Source organism: Cherax quadricarinatus, chromosome 19 (assembly GCF_038502225.1).
Source record: "Cherax quadricarinatus isolate ZL_2023a chromosome 19, ASM3850222v1, whole genome shotgun sequence".
Lineage (NCBI taxonomy): Eukaryota > Metazoa > Arthropoda > Malacostraca > Decapoda > Parastacidae > Cherax > Cherax quadricarinatus.
In genome coordinates this window covers 47003619-47027748 of record NC_091310.1, presented here as the reverse complement: position 1 = coordinate 47027748, position 24130 = coordinate 47003619, and the positions used below count along the sequence as shown (strand labels likewise).

Below are 24130 nucleotides of genomic sequence, written 5' to 3'. Positions count from 1 at the left end.
GTTACTAACCCCTTGCTCCCAGCATTTTAGTCACCTCTTACGACACGCATGGGTTACGGAGGAAGAATTCTATTCCACTTCCCCATGGAGATATGAGAAAATAAACAAGAACAACAACTAGTAAGAAAATAGAAGAAAACCCAGAGAGGTGTGTATACATATGCTTGTACATGCAGGTGTAGTGTGACCTGCGTGTAAGTAGAAATAGCAAGACACACCTGAAATCTTGGTAGTACCTCCCTGGGTGGTTGCTGTCTACCAACCTACTACCTATTAAGAATTATATTTTCTAAATAAACTACAAAAGATTTTATCTCTCAAATTACTATCTATTAAGAGACAATAAATATGTCAAATTATATATAATTATTATAATTTAGGAAAATCAATTCTTTATATTTATATTTTTCACTACACTATTTCCAAGCTGCAGCAAGCTGCAAATAATTTTACAACACAAGTATCTAATGACTACCTGAAAATAAAATTGCCACATATTAAGCAGAAGTGTTATAAGAAGAGCAGAGTATATGGAGAGTAAAAGAAAGGTAAAGAGAGTGGTGAGAGAGTGCAAAAGTCCTTGGGGTTGGAGGTTAGTGGGGAGGATGTGGAAGAGTTGGTGGAGGAGGACAATGAAGAACTAACCACTGATGAGCTGATAGATCAACTTCAAGAGCAAGAGGCCAGACCTGAGGAAACTGGTTCAGAGGAGGGGAGAGAGAAATTGAAGAAGTTGCCTACTACAAAGATTAAAGAAATCTGTGCAAAGTGGCTTGAAGTGCAAACCTTCATGGATGAAAATCACCCTCACACAGCTATTGCAAGCCGTGTTGGCAACCTGTACACTGACAATGTTGTGAAACACTTTAGGGAAGTCATAAAGGAACGAGAGGTACAGGCCACTATGGACAGATATGTTGTGCGAAAGAAGTCCAGTGACTCTGAAGCTGGTCCTAGTGGCATTAAAAGAAGAAGGGAAGTAACCCCAGAAAAGGACTTGACACCTCAAGTCTTAATGGAAGGGGATTCCCCTTCTAAACACTAACACTCTCTCTCCCCTCCTCCCATCCCATCAATCATCACCAGATCTTCAATAAAAGTAAGTGTCATGTAAGTGTGCATGCCTTTTTCAGTTTGTGTGTATTAAAATTAACATTTCATGTGGTAAAAAATTTTTTTTTTCATACTTTTGGGTGTCTTGCACGGATTAATTTTATTTCCATTATTTCTTATGGGGAAAATTCATTCACATACCGATTATTTCGCATAACAATTACCCCTCTTGCACGGATTAAAATCGTTATGCGGGGGTCCACTGTATTTATATTTTTCACTACACTATTTCCAAGCTGCAGCAAGCTGCAAATAATTTTACAACACAAGTATCTAATGACTACCTGAAAATAAAATTGCCACATATTAAGCAGAAGTGTTATAAGAAGAGCAGAGTATATGGAGAGTAAAAGAAAGGTAAAGAGAGTGGTGAGAGAGTGCAAAAGGAGAGCAGATGATAGAGTGGGAGAGGCACTGTCAAGAAATTTTAATGAAAATAAGAAAAAATTTTGGAGTGAGTTAAACAAGTTAAGAAAGCCTAGGGAAAGTATGGATTTGTCAGTTAAAAACAGAGTAGGGGAGTTAGTAGATGGGGAGATGGAGGTATTAGGTAGATGGCGAGAATATTTTGAGGAACTTTTAAATGTTAAGGAAGAAACAGAGGCAGTAATTTCATGCACTGGTCAGGGAGGTATACCATCTTTTAGGAGTGAAGAAGAGCAGAATGTAAGTGTGCGGGAGGTACGTGAGGCATTACGTAGAATGAGAGGGGGTAAAGCAGCTGGAACTGATGGGATCATAACAGAAATGTTAAAAGCCGGGGGGGATATAGTGTTGGAGTGGTTGGTACTTTTGTTTAATAAATGTATGAAAGAGGGGAAGGTACCTAGGGATTGGCGGAGAGCATGTATAGTCCCTTTATATAAAGGGAAAGGGGACAAAAGAGACTGTAAAAACTATAGAGGAATAAGTTTACTGAGTATACCAGGAAAAGTGTACGGTAGGGTTATAATTGAAAGAATTAGAGGTAAGACAGAATGTAGGATTGCGGATGAGCAAGGAGGTTTCAGAGTGGGTAGGGGATGTGTAGATCAAGTGTTTACATTGAAGCATATATGTGAACAGTATTTAGATAAAGGTAGGGAAGTTTTTATTGCATTTATGGATTTAGAAAAGGCATATGATAGAGTGGATAGAGGAGCAATGTGGCAGATGTTGCAAGTATATGGAATAGGTGGTAAGTTATTAAATGCTGTAAAGAGTTTTTATGAGGATAGTGAGGCTCAGGTTAGGGTGTGTAGAAGAGAGGGAGACTACTTCCCAGTAAAAGTAGGTCTTAGACAGGGATGTGTAATGTCACCATGGTTGTTTAATATATTTATAGATGGGGTTGTAAAGAAAGTAAATGCTAGGGTGTTCGGGAGAGGGGTGGGATTAAATTTTGGGGAATCAAATTCAAAATGGGAATTGACACAGTTACTTTTTGCTGATGATACTGTGCTTATGGGAGATTCTAAAGAAAAATTGCAAAGGTTAGTGGATGAGTTTGGGAATGTGTGTAAAGGTAGAAAGTTGAAAGTGAACATAGAAAAGAGTAAGGTGATGAGGGTGTCAAATGATTTAGATAAAGAAAAATTTGATATCAAATTGGGGAGGAGGAGTATGGAAGAAGTGAATGTTTTCAGATACTTGGGAGTTGACGTGTCGGCGGATGATTTTTGAAGGATGAGGTTAATCATAGAATTGATGAGGGAAAAAAGGTGAGTGGTGCGTTGAGGTATATGTGGAGTCAAAAAACGTTATCTATGGAGGCAAAGAAGGGAATGTATGAAAGTATAGTAGTACCAACACTCTTATATGGGTTTGAAGCTTGGGTGGTAAATGCAGCAGCGAGGAGACGGTTGGAGGCAGTGGAGATGTCCTGTTTAAGGGCAATGTGTGGTGTAAATATTATGCAGAAAATTCGGAGTGTGGAAACTAGGAAAAGGTGTGGAGTTAATAAAAGTATTAGTCAGAGGGCAGAAGAGGGGTTGTTGAGGTGGTTTGGTCATTTAGAGAGAATGGATCAAAGTAGAATGACATGGAAAGCATATAAATCTATAGGGGAAGGAAGGCGGGGTAGGGGGTCGTCCTCGAAAGGGTTGGAGAGAGGGGGTAAAGGAGGTTTTATGGGCAAGGGGCTTGGACTTCCAGCAAGCGTGCATGAGCGTGTTAGATAGGAGTGAATGGAGACGAATGGTACTTGGGACCTGACGATCTGTTGGAGTGTGAGCAGGGTAATATTTAGTGAAGGGATTCAGGGAAACCGGTTATTTTCATATAGTTGGACTTGAGTCCTGGAAATGGGAAGTACAATGCCTGCACTTTAAAGGAGGGGTTTGGGATATTGGCAGTTTGGAGGGATATGTTGTGTATCTTTATATGTGTATGCTTCTAAACTGTTATATTCTGAGCACCTCTGCAAAAACAGTGATAATGTGCGAGTGTGGTGAAAGTGTTGAATGATGATGAAAGTATTTTCTTTTTGGGGATTTTCTTTCTTTTTTGGGTCACCATGCCTCGGTGGGAGACGGCCGACTTGTTGAAAAAAAAAAAAAAAAAAATTAAGTTCTTAAAAAAAACAGACTGTAAAGCATAAATCTGTTAACCCTGATTTGCATGTGTTATACTCCAATAATGTCAATAGATACTAACATACCTGACTGTGTTGGCACATGAGGTGCAAGAGCTGAGCTAGCCTGTGTTACCAGATGCTCAAGTTCAGTTTGTGAGGAAAGTAGTGCTGCAAGGTCATTACCACCAGGCATACTTCCCTCCCCTGCTGCACCTAGGCCACCAAGGTCAAGAGCAAGATCACCATCATCATCTAGCTGAGTGTCATCATCATCCATTGTGTCTTCATTACCTTCTACATCAACACACTGAGGCATGTCTGATGTACTCATAACTGCTGGCTGAGGAAGCTCCATGCCTTCAAGATCTTTTGACGGGTTGTCTTTTTGTTTTGTATTATCTAGTTCCTGCACTTCTAGCATTTTCTCTTGAGTCTGCTCCTTCCTTTCAGTATTTTCCTCCTCCTCCTCCTCTTTAATGCAAGTAGTATTAGCTTCATTTATACTTTCATTCTCAGCATTTTTACAGTCTTTATTCTCATCTGATTTGCAAAGATATTTTGGAGAATCACTCTTAACTTCAAGATAATTTTTGTCTTCCTTTTCACCAGAATCATCTTCATTGACTGTATTTTTAAGTAAATTATTTTCGTTTGTTGTCTCTGATTTAATTACAACATGAACATCTTCCTCAGTCTCCTTCTCTGTACTAGAAGACTTTATTTCAGTTCCACTACTATTAGTGTCCATTTCACTTCTTTCTGTACATTTTTCATTTTTTTCTTCTAATGTATTTGCTTCATTATTCTTCTCATTTTTAGCTGTTTTTATCTCTTCTTTACTTCCACACTGATTTGTTGCAAGGATTCCTTCTTTCTGAGTTGTCTCTATTTCATCACCCTCAGAGCCAATATTCACCTTAGCTTTATCTGTTAAGGAAAGATTTGAATCATCCGGGTCTTTTTCTCTGACAGTAACCTCTTTGCAGTCCACTTTGATATTAGATTTCACTTCCTCACAAGCACAGCCTTCTGGGTGGGCACTGTCATCAACTGATATATTAATAGGATAATTTTTTTCTAGCTCTACATGTTCAAGTAATGCTGGCTTTAGATCAATTTCTTCAGGCTCTCCAGCACACTGCCCTTCATTCAATGGTGCTTTTGCTATGTCTACAATGGTGTGTTCATCAGTACTCTTGGTGTCTTCAGTTTTTGTGTCACCCTCTAAATCATCAGATTTTCTTGTTGATTTAGAATCAGTGTCATTTTCATGCTCTAATTCTGCTAATTTTAAGTTAGTCTGTAAAGTTGTCTTGTTTTCAGTGAGATCTTCTGCCTCTACATCAGTGGTTGATGCATCTAAACTTTCTGCCTGGAAATCACTGATTTTGCTGTTCTCTTTCATCAATTTTATATTTGTCTCTGTCTGAATTATACTTTCCTTATCAGAACTATCACTGAGAACTTTGGATAAAACTTGGTGTTTGGTAGCAGAACATGACTGCTGTGCATCATTAGTCCCAGAAACAATATCTGTTTTACTGCTTAATGGAGCCTCTTCACTTAATGTATGATCTGGTGTTGCATGTTTCTGAATATCAGACATCTCTGGCAGAAGAGTAATCTCACATGAACTTTTGTTTTCCTTGACATCATCTACCACATTCTTTTCCTCTTTAATTTGCTGCAAGTAAGCATCAGCAGAGTCGTTCTGAAGTAAATTCGCACTATCTGATTTATGATTATCTGTTTGGGCAGAAAATTGTTCCCCATTGATAATTTGTTCAGTCACATCCCAGACTTCTGAGGGGCTAGCATTGATACTTTGCTCCAATGGAGAACTGGCGCTTGCTGAATCAGGTGCACTTGAATTGTCAATGCCTTCAGTCATAAGGCTGGGATCTGTTATCAGTGGGTTAGTAAGTGGTGGAGTAAGATCGGAAGCATCATGTTCAACTATGTTCATTAATTTTTGAAGAGGAGCCACAGCATCTGCCTGAGCTATTTCAGATGATACCTTGGTTTGGTCACTATTTTCTTCCTTCTCATCCCACTTCTTGTGCCACATGACAAACTTTGGATGATCTGCTTCCCTGTAACAAGAAAAACATCAACTTAAAATTAAACACAGCAGATCCTCATATTACATGGATTTATTTGGCATGTTTTGGTTATTACACTATTGAAAAATTGCAGCATAATTTTATACAACACTTCTGAAAATTAACTTAACATGGATTGGTTTGTGGGAAGGGAAAAAAATTTAGATGGACCCTGACTCCAATCTGGCAGTACCAAGCTTCTGGAATAAATTTAACATTGCAGATGCTATCAGCTATGCTAAAAGTGCATGGAATAAAGTGCCTCAATCAACATTAAATGTTGATTGGGGCACTGGTTCATTGGCTTTCCTTTGCTTGAGAGTCAGGTTCAGGAAATTGTTCAACTAGCAAGATTACCAGGTGATGGCTCTGAAGATATGAAGGAAGATGTGAATGAGCTCTTAGAAGATGATGATGATGAAGACAGGAGTCCAGAGGAAATGTTGCCAGAGCTCAATGCACAGATACAAAAGAGCCAGATAACAGATAATGAAGAACCTGAAGAAAAACAGCTAACACTGCAGCAGTTACATGAACAGTTCAATGTTGCTGCTAAACTAGCAGACTTTTTCAGTGAAGAGGACCCTGACAAATCTAGAAGCAGTGCTTTGAAATGGGGTCTAGAGCAGTTGATGATGCCTTACCATCAGTTGTATAATGTACTGCAGGGTAAAAGAAGCCAGAGATCCATTACAGAATTTATACACACTCCAATACAACCATCGACTTTAGTATCAGAACCTCAACCATCCACTTCTGCCGACAACTAACAACCATCCACCTCAGCCCAGTACAGCCACACCATACATCTTCACTCTCTTCACAATCACTGACATACATCAGCAACCACAATTTAAGGTAAATAATAATATTTCTGTTGCATTTGTAGTCTTAAGCAGCAAAAACAACATTATCATTTTTATTTTTGTAAGATCTGGATGTCTTAAAAAAAGCTGTTTGGCTTTTTTTTTTGGGGGGGGGTCCTTGCAATGTAACCCTATTTTTCCCATAAGTTCTTCAGTTTATATAACACTGATTTATCTAACACGGCATTTTCAGAAACATAACTACAGTGTAATATAAGGGTCTACTGTACATCAACTTTAAATTAGGAAGGGAAGCTTTACTTCCAAAAATGCATATAAAGAAAAAAAGTAAAAACAGGTTATAAAACTATGAAAATATTAAAAAAAAAAAAAATCTTTATTGATGCTTCTTTTATTTCCACAGTCAACACAAAATTTTTACCAACGCTCTTATATGGGTGTGAAGTGTGGGTGATGAATGTTGCAGCGAGGAGAAGGCTGGAGGCAGTGGAGATGTCATGTCTGAGGGCAATGTGTGGTGTGAATATAATGCAGAGAATTCGTAGTTTGGAAGTTAGGAGGAGGTGCGGGATTACCAAAACTGTTGTCCAGAGGGCTGAGGAAGGGTTGTTGAGGTGGTTCGGACATGTAGAGAGAATGGAGCGAAACAGAATGACTTCAAGAGTGTATCAGTCTGTAGTGGAAGGAAGGCGGGGTAGGGGTCGGCCTAGGAAGGGTTGGAGGGAGGGGGTAAAGGAGGTTTTGTGTGCGAGGGGCTTGGACTTCCAGCAGGCATGCGTGAGCGTGTTTGATAGGAGTGAATGGAGACAAATGGTTTTTAATACTTGACGTGCTGTTGGAGTGTGAGCAAAGTAACATTTATGAAGGGATTCAGGGAAACCGGCAGACCGGACTTGAGTCCTGGAGATGGGAAGTACAGTGCCTGCACTCTGAAGGAGGGGTGTTAATGTTGCAGTTTAAAAACTGTAGTGTAAAGCACCCTTCTGGCAAGACAGTGATGGAGTGAATGATGGTGAAAGTTTTTCTTTTTCGGGCCACCCTGCCTTGGTGGGAATCGGCCGGTGTGATAATAAAAAAAAAAAAAACACAAAATTGTAGCTATATTTCCTCAGTCAATAATTGTAACTGATTATTTATCTAAGTTTTTTTTTTTTAACACGTTGGCCATTTCCCACCGAGGCAGGGTGCCACAAAAAGAAAAAAAAAACTTTCATCATCATTCAACACTTTTACCATCACTCACATATAATCACTGCCTTTGCAGAGGCACTCAGATATGACAGTTTAGACATCCCTCCAAACAGCCAATATCCCAAACCCCTCCTATAAAGTGCAGGCATTGCATTTCCCATTTCGAAGACTCAAGTCGGGCTAACTGGTTTCCCTGAATACCTTCACTAAATATTAATTTGCTCACACTCCAACAGCTCGTCAGGTTCCAAAAACCTTTTGTCTCCATTCACTCCTAACACGCTTACTGGAAGTATAAGCCCCGTGCCCACAAAACCTCCTTTACCCCCTCCCTCCAACCTTTTTGAGGATGACCCCTACCACTCCTTCCTTCCCCTACAAATTTATACACTTTCCAAGTCATTCTACTTTGTTCCATTCTCTCTAAATGACCAAACCACCTCAACAACCCCTCTTCAGCCCTCTGACTAATACTTTTAGTAACTCCACACCTCCTAATTTCTACACTATGAATTCTCTGCATAATATTTACACCACACACTGAGCTTAGACTGGACATCTCCACTGCCTCCAGCCACCTTCTCACTGCTGCATTTACAATCCATGCTTCACACCCATTCCCTTCTTTGCCTTCACGGATAGCGTTTTTTGTCTCCACAGATACCTCAATGCACCACTCACCTGATAAGTCAACTCCCAAATATCTGAAAACGTTCACCTCTTCCATACTCCCTCCTTCCAATATGATACCTGCATCATTTTACTCTTATCTATGTTCACTTTCAACTTTCTACCTTTACACACCCTCTCAATCTCATCCACTAACCTTTGCAACTTTTCTTTAGAATCTCCCATAAGCACAGTATCATCAGCAAAAAGTAACTGTCAATTCCCATTTTGTATTTGAATCCCCATAATTTAATCCCACCCCTCTCCTATTATAAATAGTGTTACTGTAAGTTTCAAATCACTGTATAGAGACACTTAGGTATGAAAATGGCACAGATTTTTTTTAATAAAAATGCCAACATCTTAAAGTGACCTGACTGGGGATAAACAATAAATAGCTTCAGAATGCTGTAGTTGAACATCTATCATACTTGCTATTTACATCATTTGTGTAAATATGAGGATCAGCTTCTTCTTTCAACAAACCAGCCATATCCCACCAAAGCAGGGTGGCCCAAAAAGAAAAACAAAAGTTTCTCTTTTTAACTTTAGTAACACATACAGGAGAAGGGGTTACTTGCCCCCTGGTCCTGGCATTTTAGTCGCCTCTTATGACACGCATGGCTTAAGGAGGAAGAATTCTTTTCCACTTCCCCATGGAGATTGTATATATAAAAAATTATAGTCATACTTAGCAATATGAAGTTTAAGTCTGAGAGAATGAAGAACTTCTGATAACTGCAGAACATTTGCTGTTAATTCATGACCTCGTCGAATACAAGCCTCCAGTCGGACATCACCACGGGTCCGAGAAAATGAGAATCTGCAAATAAAGTCTATATTAATTATATTCTGGAACTTTTAATAAGAATTTTTTTTAACACATTGGCTGTCTTCCAAGCATGCATTTGCAGCCAGTTCCTTGATGGGTGTCTGGAAACATAACTTAGGAAGTTAATGGCTGATTCTGCTGACATGAATACACAACTGAAAAGTGCAGTCCTGATTATTATCAAGAAATATATGAGATACATAAAATAGTCACCCTGCCTCGGTGGGGAATGGCTGATATGTTAAAAAAAAAAAAAAAATAGGCACAATTAATTTTGTGGAAGAATTTCTTATACAAAGTGCTATAATTAATTTCTTATATTTAAATGTCAAAAATATTATAACAATCAACTTGAGATGTACAGAAGTATTTGTAAATTTGTAGTGCAATTTTTTTATTAGGGATTAAGAATGTAAATCCATTCATTGATAAAAAACACTGAAATATTTTATAAAAAAACACCAAAATATTTTATATAACTAGTTGATAAATGTGTAACTGCTAACAAGAAATTACTCTCTCCAGCCAGTGATCTATTTTCTATGTGGAAGAATTTGTTGGACCTCATACAGTTCTTGTCATCTGAATATGATGGGTGGAAGGCATCCCATGTAATTTAATGTCCGAAGTAATACCCTACCCTGGTACATTTGTTCATGAGACAAAAAGCTATACTGGTCTGGCAACTCGAAGCGAGATGTCTCAGGCTGCCAGTAATTGCATAATCACCTTTTTAATTCCCTAGTTTGTAAACAAATTATAAACTCTTATGATTTCTCTAGTTTTTGTTCCTGTGACTAACTTAAGTGAGCTTTCTACATCTTACCTTGGCAGACGACCTTCTTTTAACCAGTCTTGGTGGTGTCTAAATTTATGTGAGGATCGTTCCAGTTTTGGATGGTCACAAAGTGAGCAGATGTATTTGTCTGGAACTTGGTCTTCACCAACTATGTTGTAGCAGGCACCATGTTGCCAGCACAGGCATACATCACACTAAAAGAAATCATACATATAACTATTAACATAATGCAGTATTTACTGTATAAGTACTAAAATACAGCATATATCATGGGTACTGGCAATATTTAATAATAGATAAGAAAGAATAAACACTGCAGCATGCCTATTAGCCCATGCAAGACAGGTCCAAGTCTCCCACCAGCTTAAGCCAATGACCCAACCTAGTCAGGTCAGGTTACATTCACTTAAGGAAGGAGCACAGTATCAGATCTATTAGCACAAACTAGTCAGGTCCAACTTACACCTGCCCACACCCACTCATGTATTTATCTAACCTATTTTTAAAACAGATAATCTTGTAGAGTAAGATTAATATGCAGAATGGTGGGGTTAGGAGGCTGAAGAAGTATGGGGTAGTTTAAGATTGAAATGCTGGAGTGTGCAGCAGAAGCTTATGGGTATAGGAGGATGGATTTAGAAAAGATATATGATTGGGTCCAGGAGCAAGAGGCTAGTAACCCCTTCTCCTGTATACATTACTAAATTTAAAAGGAGAAACTTGCATTTTTCCTTTTGGGCCACCCTGCCTAGGTGGGATATGGCTGGTTTGTTGAAAGAAGATATGATTGGGTGGATACTGCAGCAAAGTGGCAAATGTTGCAAATGCATGACACATGTAGTAGGTTACTTAATGCAGTGAATATAATTTTGTGGATAATGAGTCTCAGGTTAGGGTATGCAGGAGCAATATTATTTGTCAGTAAAAGAAGGCATTAGACAGAGATGAGTGATAACACAATGGCTGTTTAACATATTTATATATGGGTTGTCTCAAAAAAAAAGGGGGGGGGGGAATGCTAGGGTGTAGGGAAAAGGTGTGGGATTCAAAGGTAAGGAATTTGATGCAAATGGTAGTTGACAAAGTTGCTCTTTCCTAATGACATGGATCTTTTGAAAGATTCTGAAGAAAAATTTCATATGTTTACCAATAAATTTGGGAGGGTATGTATAGGAAGATGATATAGAGCATAATGACAAAAGTTTGTTGAACTATGTATTGGTGGATAAATGATTGATGGGTAGACTTCTGATGTGCATGTTTATAGAAGGGCAATAGATGTATCAGATCATTATTTAGTTGTGGCTACAGTGAGAAAAAGAGGTAGATGGGGTACAAGGAGAATGGTGTCAGTAAGTACAAGAGATGTGAAAATTTATAAACTAAAGGAGGAAGTAATTAGGGTAAGATATAAGCAACTACTGGGAGAAAGATGGGTTAGTAAAAGTATGGGTAATGAGGAGGTTGAAGAGGTTATTTATTTCATTTATTAACACACTGGCTGATTCCCACAAAGGCAGGGTGGCCCAAAAAAGAAAAACTTTTATCATCATTCACTCAATCACTGTCTTGCCAGAGGGGTACTTTACACTACAGTTATAAAACTGCAACATTAACACCCCTCCTTCAGAGTGCAGACACTGTACTTCCCATCTCCAGGACTCAAGTACGGCCTGCCGGTTTCCCTGAATCCCTTCATAAATATTACTTTGCTCACACTCCAACAGCACGTCAAGTATTAAAAACCATTTGTCTCCATTTATTCCAATCAAATATGCTCATGCATGCTTGCTGGAAGTCCAAGCCCCTCGCACACAAAACCTCCTTTACCCTCTCCCTCCAACCTTTCCTAGGCCGACCCCTACCCCGCCCTCCCTCCACTACAGATTTACACTCTCAAAGTCTTTCTGTTTTGTTCCATTCTCTCTACATGTCTGAACCACCTCAACAACCCCTCCTCAGCCCTCTGGATAATAGTTTTGGTAATCCCACACCTTCTCCTAATTTCCAAACTACGAATTCTCTGCATTATATTCACACCACACATTGCCCTCAGACATGACATCTCCACTGCCTCTTGCCTCCTCCTCATTGCAACATTCATCACCCATGCTTCACACCCATACAAGAGTGTTGGTACAACTATACTCTCATACATTCCCCTCTTTGCTTTCATGGACAAAGTTCTTTGTCTCCACAGACTCCTAAGTGCACCACTCACCCTTTTCCCCTTATCAATTCTATGATTCACCTCATCCTTCATAGACCAATCTACTGACACATCCAATCCTAAATATCTGAATACATTCACCTTCTCCATACTCTCCCTCCAATCTGATATCCAATCTTTCATCACCTAATCTTTTTATCCTCATCACGTTACTCTTTTCTATATTCACTTTTAATTTTCTTTTTTTACATACCCTACCAAATTCATCTATCAACCTCTGCAACTTCTCTTCAGAATCTCCCAAAAGCACAGTGTCATCAGCAAAGGGGCAACTGTGACAACTCCTACTCTGTGTTAGATTCTTTATCTTTTAACTCCACACCTCTTGCGAAGACCCTCACATTCACTTCTCTTACAACCCCATCTATAAAAATACAGTGGACCCCCGCATAACGATTACCTCCGAATGCGACCAATTATGTTAGTGTATTTATGTAAGTGCGTTTGTACGTGTATGTTTGGGGGTCTGAAATGGACTAATCTACTTCACAATATTCCTTATGGGAATAAATTCGGTCAGTACTGGCACCTGAACATACTTATGGAGTGAAAAAATATCGTTAACCGGGGGTCCACTGTATTGAACAACCACGATGACATCACACATCCTTGTTTAAGGCCTACTTTTACTGGGAAATAATCTCCCTCTCTCCTACATACACTAACCTGAGCCTCACTATCCTCATAAAAACTCTTCAATGCCTTCAGTAACCTACCTCCTACACCATACACTGCAACATCTGCCACACTGCCCCCCTATCCACCCTGTCATATGCCTTTTCCAAATCCATAAATGCCAAAAAACCTCTTTACCCTTATCTAAATACTCTTCACCTATATGTTTCACTGTAAACACTTGGTCTACACACCCCCTGCCTTTCCTAAAGCCTCCTGTTCATCTGCTATCCTACTCTCCCTCTTACTCTTAATTTTTTCAATTATAACTCTACCATACACTTTACCAGGTATACTCAAAAGACTTATTTTATTTCATTTTTTTATTAACACACTGGTCGATTCCCACCAAGGCAGGGTGGCCCGAAAAAGAAAAACTTTCACCACCATTCATTCCATCACTGTCTTGCCAGAAGGGTGCTTTACACTACAGTTTTTAAACTGCAACATTAACACCCCTCCTTCAGAGTGCAGGCACTGTACTTCCCATCTCCAGGACTCAAGTCCGGCCTGCCAGTTTCCCTGAATCCCTTCATAAATGTTACTTTGCTCACACTCCAACAGCACGTCAAGTATTAAAAACCATTTGTCTCCATTCACTCCTATCAAACACGCTCACGCATGCCTGCTGGAAGTCCAAGCCCCTCGCACACAAAACCTCCTTTACCCCCTCCCTCCAACCTTTCCTAGGCCGACCCCTACCCCGCCTTCCTTCCACTACAGACTGATACACTCTTGAAGTCATTCTGTTTCGCTCCATTCTCTCTACATGTCCGAACCATCTTAACAACCCTTCCTCAGCTCTCTGGACAACAGTTTTGGTAATCCCGCACCTCCTCCTAACTTCCAAACTACGAATTCTCTGCATTATATTCACACCACACATTGCCCTCAGACATGACATCTCCACTGCCTCCAGCCTTCTCCTCGCTGCAACATTCATCACCCATGCTTCACACCCATATAAGAGCGTTGGTAAAACTATACTCTCATACATTCCCCTCTTTGCCTCCAAGGACAAAGTTCTTTGTCTCCACAGACTCCCTATAATTTTTGCACTCTCTTTTATCCCCTTTGCCTTTATACAAAGGAACTATGCATGCTTTCTGCCAATCCCTAGGTACCTTACCCTCTTCCATACATTTATTAAATAATAGCACCAACCACTCCAAAACTATATCCCCACCTGCTTTTAACATTTCTATCTTTATCCCATCAATCCCAGCTGCCTTACCCCCTTTCATTCTACCCACTGAAGAGGTATGGGGTAGATATAAGAATGCAGTATTAGTGTGTGAAGCAGAAGTTTGTGGATATAGGAGGGTGGGTGCAGTAAGGAAGAGGAGCAATTAATGGAATGATGAGGTAAAGAGAGTGGTTAGAGAGAAAAAGTTACAATGGGAAAAGTTTTACAAAGCAGAAGAGATATAAGGAAGGTGGAGTATATGGAGAGTAAAAGAGGGGTTAGGAGAGTGGTGAAGGAGTACAAAAGGAGAGCAAATGAGAGGGTAAGGTTCTGTCAACAAATTTTGCTGAGAATTAGAAAAAGTTTTAGTGAGAATAATAAGTTGAGAAAGCCTACAGAAATGGATTTGATGGTTAAAAACAGAAAAGGGGAGTTATTAACCCCTTCAGGGTCCAAGGCCAAAATCTGAAGTGGTGCTCCAGTGTCCAAGAAATTTAAAAAAAAAAAAAAAAAAAAAAAATATTTTTTCTTACAGAATTAAAGAGCATATTTTTGTGAAGGTAATAAGTCAAAAAAAAAAAAAAATTCTGATCAATACTTACCGAGATACAGTGCCAAGAAATTTGTCCAAAATGATGTGGTGGCGGCAACATCGACGAATTCCACATACACGCATTATTTTATTTAGCAGTTTTTGTAGTTTTTTCTTTTCTTATCCAATTTTTTCTTTTCCTACTAACATTTGGGGCCTGAGAGACCAATACTGTATATAATGTATATATATATAATGGTTGTCAACAATGTGACATCTCGTTTGTCATGCCACCGTAATGCCATGATGTCATTGGCAGTAAACACCTGCACGTCATCACCACGAGCACCTGCGTTCAGCCTGGGCATATGTTTACGATTAGAACGCACTGTGCCACACACATCTGTCTTGTTCACTCGCATGAAATCACTGAGTAATGGGCTTGTGTACCAGTTATCGGTATATAATGTATGCCCCTTACCAAGATAAGGTGCCATCATGTTTCTCACTACGTCACCTGAGATACCCAATAACATCTTGGTATCTTTCAATGTTTTACTTCCCGTGTATACAACAATATCCAACACCAGGCCACTGTCACAGTCACAGAGTACAAACAGTTTTATACCAAAGCATTTCCTCTTGCTCGGTATATACTGCTTGAATGACAGTCTACCTTTGAACAAAATCAAAGACTCGTCAATTACAAGATTCTTGAATGGATAAAAGTATATGCTGAACTTTTGTTTGAGATACATGAAAACATTTCTAATCTTGTATAACCTGTCACTTCTGTCAGGCCTGGTTTTGTCAGAGAAGTGCAACATACTATACCATTCACTTACATATCCATACCTCACCTATGCTATCTGTGCTTGGGGTTCAACTGCAGCAACACACCTAAAGCCAATAATAACCCAACAAAAAGCCGCAGTAAGAATAATCACTAAATCCCATCCCTGGCAACACACCCCCCCACTCTTCATAGATCTAAACTTACTCCCTGTTCAGTACATCCACACTTACTACTGTGCAATCTACATCTACAGGACCTTAAATTCCAATATTAACCTTGACCTAAAATGCTTTCTTGATAGTTGTGACAGAACCCACAGGCACAACACCAGACACAAACATCTCTATGACATTCCCCGTGTCCGACTAAACCTTTACAAAAATTCAATGTATGTCAAAGGCCCTAAAATCTGGAACACCCTACCTGAAAATTCCAAAACTGCAGACACATTCATCACCTTCAAAACTACCATCAGAAAACATCTTATCTCCCTGATACACCCTGTCAACTAATAATACGAATACCATCTGGTGGTTCACACTTACACTCACTCACCCATTTGACCATAAACAGAAATATCAATCTCAATCTCAAAATAATGAATCTTAAATAGTCATAAGTTGGCCTGTGATACTCCAATACTGAAACTATGTATAGTGCCAAAACAAAAGCATTCACATTGCTAAACTCACAACTAGTATTTAGTCACTTAGCCATAATACCAACTTGCCTCATAATTTTGTAATATTTTAAACTTAAGATTTAATATAAGTCTGCCCAAAATGCCTAGCCATGCTAGGTGTTCTAGTGGTACACTCTGTAATTATTTTACTACATGTAAACCACACAATAACCAAATTCTGTAAACTCAGCATTGTAATCCTTAGAGAATAAACTTTGAATTTGAATTTGAATTTGAACAGTAAGATAAACCTGTTCACTGGGATGATTTCACTGAAGACCGGGGTAGAAATTAGCCGATCTGTGGACCAGTATGCTTTTATATTATGCTTATAGACATGAGGCATAAGCATTATTGTTGCAAAAACCAAATACATTTCTGCAACAGTCGTCTCTTTCCACCTGTGTAGTCTTGACTGTGGTGATATGATCGTATTTGCCATGGTGTACTCAAATATTACTTTCCCTGACAATAGTTTCCATCAATGGCTGGTCAAAGAATAATTCAAAGAATTCCAGTTCATTGGCCGTGGTTCCAAGGGGACAAGTAGGTAGAATTCCACTTTGAGAGTCATCAAAGTGGTGGGGCTTGGGAACAAAATTGGGATTTTGCTGCCAATCCCAGATACGGTTTGCTGGTGGATACTGGACATCATAGGCTGGTTGTGCGGGTGGTTGTGGTTGTGGTGGGCTGGAGGCTGACGCTCGGCTTTGTCCTTGAACTGACGAGTCAGCAGTGTGGGTCCCAGCCTGGGCTGGTGAGTCATGCATGGCGGTGCCACTACCATCACCACTACCACCATCTACTGATGTCTGTGGTCTATCCATGCCAAATGTAGCCACATCATCCTCACTATCACTATCTACACCTGGTGTAGGGCCACGTGATGTACTCCGTCCACTGGGCACAGCATAGGGTACACTACCCGAGCGCATGCGGCGGCATACATACCGACGCTTCCCTGGTGAATATAATTCCTCACTATCACTACTCGAATGATCGTCAAGCACAATAAAATCACAATCCACGTCACTATCATCATCATTACTGAAGTCAGAGGCCTGGCCACGCGAAAATAATAGTTTTCTCTTGCATTGAGGCACAACCGACCGTGAGTCACGAGTGCCCACACCAGAGGTAGAAGGTTGAGGATCGTCAGGGTTTTCTGCACTATTATCGATATCCTGGTCATTCCTTTCGGTCACTAACTGATCAAAGCCATAGAATTCGTCTTCATTTCCACTTCCATCAGTGTCAGAACTATCAGATAGGAAGAGGAGAGTCCCAATTTTCCGGGGAGTGAGAGCTGACTTGCGACGAGGCATGGTGAACAAGGGTAACTGAGCCGGCGTTCCCACAATGCTATGCGGGCGCCTAGATTTTTTGTTTATGGCACACACCCACCACGCAGACCCGTTCTCTTACATGTAGGCCTATGAGCGCTTTCGCGCTAAATTTGACGGCGCTAGAATTTTGGTGTAGATCTACAGTTTGGACGCTCAATGTGAAGCCATAGATCTACGGGACGGACCCTGAAAGGGTTAAATAGAGAGCTGGAGGAATGGGGAAGATGGCAAGAATATTTTGAGGAGCTATTAAACACTGATGAAAAAAGGAAGGAATTGATATCATGCACTGACAAGGGAGGTATGCCAACTTTTAGGAACAAGGTAAAAGCCAGATGTGATAGTGGGGGAGGTGCATGAGGTAGTGAGTAAAATGAAAGGGGGTAAAGCAGCTGGGATTCATGGGATCTAGACAGAAATGTTATAAGCAAGTGGGGATATAGTTTTTGTAGTGGTTGGTGCTTTAGTTCAATAAACGCATGAAAAAGGGAAAGGTACCAAGGGATTGGCAGAGAGCATGCCTAGTTCCTTTGTATAAAGGAAAGGGGTACATGCCAGGAAAAGTGTATGGTCGAGTCATTATTGAAAGAATTAAGGGCAAGGTGGAGAGAAGGATCACAGATCAAGAAGGAGACTTTAGAAAGGGTAGGGGATGTGTAGACCATGTGTTTACATTGAAGCATGCATGTTTTTTTTTTTTTCAACAAGTCCGCCATCTCCCACCGAGGCAGGGTGACCCAAAAAAGAAAGAAAATCCCCAAAAAGAAAATACTTTCATCATCATTCAACACTTTAACCACACTCACACATTATCACTGTTTTTGCAGAGCTGCTCAGAATACAACAGTTTAGAAGCATACACATATAAAGATACACAACATATCCCTCCAAACTGCCAATATCCCAAACCCCTCCTTTAAAGTGCAGGCACTGTACTTCCCATTTCCAGGACTCAAGTCCAACTATATGAAAATAACCGGTTTCCCTGAATCCCTTATCTAAATATTACCCTGCTCACACTCCAACAGATCATCAGGTCCCAAGTACCATTCGTCTCCATTCACTCCTATCTAACACGCTCATGCACGCTTGCTGGAAGTCCAAGCCCCTCGGCCACAAAACCTCCTTTACCCCCCTCTCTCCAACCCTTTCGAGGACGGCCCCTACCCCGCCTTCCTTCCCCTATAGATTTATATGCTTTCCATGTCATTCTACTTTGATCCATTCTCTCTAAATGACCAAACCACCTCAACAACCCCTCTTCTGCCCTCTGACTAATACTTTTATTAACTCTACACCTTTTCCTAATTTCCACACTCCGAATTTTCTGCATAATATTTACACCACACATTGCCCTTAAACAGGACATCTCCACTGCCTCCAACCGTCTCCTCGCTGCTGCATTTACCACCCAAGCTTCACACCCATATAAGAGCGTTGGTACTACTATACTTTCATACATTCCCTTCTTTGCCTCCATAGATAACGTTTTTTGACTCCACATATACCTCAACGCACCACTCACCTTTTTTCCCTCATCAATTCTATGATTAATCTCATCCTTCATAAATCCATCCGCCGACACGTCAACTCCCAAGTATCTGAAAACATTCACTTCTTCCATACTCCTCCTCCCCAATTTGATATCCAATTTTTCTTTATCTAAATCATTTGATACCCTCATCACCTTACTCTTTTCTATGTTCACTTTCAACTTTCTACCTTTACACACATTCCCAAACTCATCCACTAACCTTAGCAATTTTTCTTTAGAATCTGCCATAAGCACAGTATCATCAGCAAAAAGTAACTGTGTTAATTCCCATTTTGAATTTGATTCCCCAAAATTTAATCCCACCCCTCTCCCGAACACCCTATCATTTACTTCCTTTACAACCCCATCTATAAATATATTAAACAACCATGGTGACATTACACATCCCTGTCTAAGACCTACTTTTACCGGGAAGTAGTCTCCCTCTCTTCTACACACCCTAACCTGAGCCTCACTATCCTCATAAAAACTCTTTACAGCATTTAATAACTTACCACCTATTCCATATATTGCAACATCTGCCACATTGCTCCTCTATCCACTCTATCATATGCCTTTTCTAAATCCATAAATACAATAAAAACTTCCCTACCTTTATCTAAATACTGTTCACATTTATGCTTCAATGTAAACACTTGATCTACACATCCCCTACCCACTCTGAAACCTCCTTGCTCATCCGCAATCCTACATTCTGTCTTACCTCTAATTCTTTCAATTATAACCCTACCGTACACTTATTCCTCTATGATTTTTACAGTCTCTTTTGTCCCCTTTCCCTTTATATAAAGGGACTATACATGCTCTCTGCCAATCCCTAGGTACCTTCCTCTCTTTCATACATTTATTAAACAAAAGTATCAACCATTCCAACACTATATCCCCCCCTGCTTTTAACATTTCTGTCATGATCCCATCAGTTCCAGCTGCTTTACCCCCTTTCATTCTACGTAATGCCTCACGTACCTCCCCCACACTTACATTCTGCTCTTCTTCACTCCTAAAAGATGGTATACCTCCCTGACCAGTGCATGAAATTACTGCCTCTCTTTCTTCCTTAACATTTAAAAGTTCCTCAAAATATTCTCGCCATCTACCTAATACCTCCATCTCCCCATCTACTAACTCCCCTACTCTGTTTTTAACTGACAAATCCATACTTTCTTAACTTGTTTAACTCACTCCAAAATTTTTTATTTTCATTAAAATTTCTTGACAGTGCCTCTCCCACTCTATCATCTGCTCTCCTTTTGCACTTTATCACCACTCTCTTTACCTTTCTTTTACTCTCCATATACTCTGCCCTTCTTATAACACTTCTGCTTTGTAAAAACCTCTCATAAGCTACCTTTTTCTCTTTTATCACACCCTTTACTTCATCATTCCACCAATCACTCCTCTTTCCTCCTGCCCCCACCCTCCTATAACCACACACTTCTGCCCCACATTCTAATACTGCATTTTTAAAACTATTCCAACCCTCTTCAACCCCCCCCACTACTCATCTTTGCACTAGCCCACCTTTCTGCCAATAGTCGCTTATATCTCACCCGAACTTCCTCCTCCCTTAGTCTATACACTTTCACCTCCCTCTTACTTGTTGTTGCCACCTTCCTCTTTTCCCATCTACCTCTTACTCTAACTGTAGCTACAACTAAATAATGATCCGATATATCAGTTGCCCCTCTATAAACATGTACATCCTGGAGCCTACCCATCAACCTTTTATCCACCAATACATAATCTAATAAACTACTTTCATCACGTGCTACATCATACCTTGTATATTTATTTATCCTCTTTTTCATAAAATATGTATTACTTATTACCAAATCTCTTTCTACACATAGCTCAATTAAAGGCTCCCCATTTACATTTACCCCTGGCACCCCAAATTTACCTACTACTCCCTCCATAACATTTTTACCCACTTTAGCATTGAAATCCCCAACCACCATTACTCTCACACTTGATTCAAAACTCCCCACACATTCACTCAACATTTCCCAAAATCTCTCTCTCTCCTCTACACTTCTCTCTTCTCCAGGTGCATACACGCTAATTATAACCCACTTTTCACATCCAATCTTTATTTTACTCCACATAATCCTTGAATTAATACATTTATAGTCCCTCTTTTCCTGCCATAGCTTATCCTTCAACATTATTGCTACTCCTTCTTTAGCTCTAACTCTATTTGAAACCCCTGACCTAATCCCATTTATTCCTCTCCACTGAAACTCTCCCACCCCCTTCAGCTTTGTTTCACTTAAAGCCAGGACATCCAGCTTCTTCTCATTCATAACATCCACAATCATCTCTTTCTTATCATTTGCACAACATCCACGCACATTCAGACTTCCCACTTTGACAATTGTCTTCTTCTTATTCTTTTTAGTAATCTTTACAGGAAAAGGGGTTACTAGCCCATTGTTCCCGGCATTTTAGTTGACTTTTACAACACGCATGGCTTACGGAGGAAAGATTCTTATTCCACTTCCCCATGGATATAAAAGGAAAAGTAATAAGACCAAGAACTATTAAGATAAAATCAAAGAAAACTCAGATGAGTGTGTATAAATAAATGTGTACATGTATGTGTAGTGTGACCTAAGTGTAAGTAGAAGTAGCAAGACATACCTGTAATCTTGCCTATTTATGAGACAGACAAAAGACATCAGCAATCCTACCATCATGTAAAACAATTACAGGCTTTCGTTTTACACTCACTTAGCAGGACGGTAGTACCTCCCTGGGTGGTTGCTGTCTATAATATGGATTTAGAAAAGGCATATGAAAGGATGGACAAGGAACCAATGTGGCAGATGTTGCAAGTGTATTACCCCTTTCAGGGTCCAAGGCCAAAATCTGAAGTGGTGCCCCAGTGTCCAAGAATTAAAAAAAAAAAAATTGTTATTTTTTCTTATGAAATGGTAGAGAATCTTTTTGTGAATGTAATAAAACAAAAAGTACGAAATTTGATGGAAAATTGACGAAATTATGCTCTCGTGAATTTTGATGTGTCAGCGATATTTACGAATCGGCGATTTTGCCGACTTTGACTTCCATTTTAGGCCAATTACATTATTCCAGTTGACCAAATTCTTAAGCTATTTCACTAGTATCACTTCTATTCTATCGATTGAGCACAAGAAATCGCCAAGTCAACTGTTTCAACTACAAAATAAAGTGATCGGAAATTGGTAATTTGGCCAATTTAACACAAAGTTCAAAATATTCCAATTTCAAAATAGAGTCCAGAATAAACAATGTAGGTATTCCTGGTGCTAAACTAACATTTCCTCTGTTCATTAGTTACGTTTTGAGGCTTTACAAATAAATTCCATTTTGATTTTTTATTCACATAATGAATTTTTATTCACACCAAAAAATAGAAGATTTACTGTTATGCAATATTGTAATAATTGTATAAATATCATCACCACATTTGTGAATGTATATTAGACCCACCAGCTGGCGTGTATTAGACGTGTGAGGTCGTTTGTTTACTCTTGAACATCGGCAAAAATTTAACATTTCCGCCACTTTGAGCTCAGTTTCAAGCCATTTCTAGTGCTAAAACCAATCAAAATTATCTCTATTCCTGTAATATATCTTCCATACTATCAAATGAGACCAAGAAATCACAAATACAACTATAAAAAACATTCGAAAACACACTGCAAAGTCGCTGTTTTAATCGAAAATCACGGTCTCAGTTTTTTTTCTCTCATTATACACAGTGTGCTGCAGGATTTGTTTTATGTGGTGCACACATACCACATAGATGTATTCTCTCATATCTAGGCCCAAATTTACCACTCACAGTTTATCAGAGTGAGCTGAGCTCATGACGTAGATCTACGGTTTGGACCCTGAACGTAAAGCCGTAGATCTACGGGACGGACCCTGAAAGGGTTAAATAGGTGACAGGGTACTGAAAGCAGTTAAGAATTTTTATTAGAACTGTGAGGCTCAGGTCAGTGTATGTAGGAGGGAGATTATTTTCCAGTTGGGGAGAGGTGTGGGATTAAAATATACGAATCTAATACAATGTGGTAGTTGTTACAATTTTTTTTTTTTTTGCCAATGATGCTGTTCTTTTGGAAGAGTCTGAAGAAAAGTTGCAAAAGTTGGTGAATGAATTTGGGAGGATATGTAAAAGAAGGAAATTAAAAGTGAATACAGGAAAGAACAAGGTGACGATGCCAGCAAAAAAATTAGGATATGAAAGGCTGAATATCTGACTGAAAGGAGGGAGCATGGATGAAGTTTCTGTGTTCAGATATCTGAAATGGACTTGTCAATGGATGGGTCTACGAAAGATGAAGTGAACCACAGAACTGATTAGGGAAAAAAGTGGGTGGTGCACTGAGGGATCTGTGGAGGCAAAGAACATTATCCATGGAGGCAAAAAGGGGAATGCATGAAAGCATCGTGGTACAAACACACTTATATGGGTGTGAAGCATGGGTTGTGAATGTTGTAGTGAGGAGGAGGTTGGAGGAAATGATGTCATGTCTGACAGCAATGTGTAGTGCAGAGAATTAAAAATTTGGAGATTAGGAGGAGGTGCGGGGTTACTAAAAGTATTACCCAGAGGGCTGAGGAGGGGCTGTTGAGGTGGTTTGGACATTTAGAGAGGATAGAGAAAAATAGTATGACAAAAATAAACTATGCATCTGCAACATGAGTTCTGTGAGTAAGTTATGTAAAAAATAAAGTACATACTTGCAACATGAGCCCCTCCTCCTCAGTGGATCCACATCCACAGTTAATGATTTCTGCTGAGGTTTCTTGGACAGATGCATTCTCTGCTCCTTCAGCCCATGTGTCAGTAGTGTCCTCTTCTACTTCCAAAGCACTGGATTCTGTGAGAGAAAAATAATTGAACTTTAATATGATAAAATATTCACACTATTTTTGTGTTAATCTCCTCTATAAAGCACATAGCTAATTTTAAGTTCAACGTATATATTAAGTTCCCAACCGAGTTAACATATTACTGCATTTTTCTTTCTGTTTGATAATTTTATTTTTT

At 39.5% G+C, this 24130-nt stretch overlaps 1 protein-coding gene across 9 annotated transcripts in view; it reads right to left on the bottom strand.

Annotated features, from left to right (window-relative positions):
• LOC128688146 (serine-rich adhesin for platelets-like) overlaps window positions 1-24130 on the bottom strand; it is a 134938-nt gene that overhangs the window by 5459 nt on the left and 105349 nt on the right. For all 9 annotated transcript variants that reach the window (XM_070086784.1, XM_070086788.1, XM_070086787.1 and 6 more), the window contains 4 exons: window positions 23821-23960; window positions 10115-10281; window positions 9148-9279; window positions 3752-5760 (listed from right to left, as the gene is read on the bottom strand). In XM_070086784.1, the coding sequence (XP_069942885.1) occupies window positions 3752-5760; window positions 9148-9279; window positions 10115-10281; window positions 23821-23960 (2448 nt within the window). The remainder of the gene's footprint in view (window positions 1-3751; window positions 5761-9147; window positions 9280-10114; window positions 10282-23820; window positions 23961-24130) is intronic.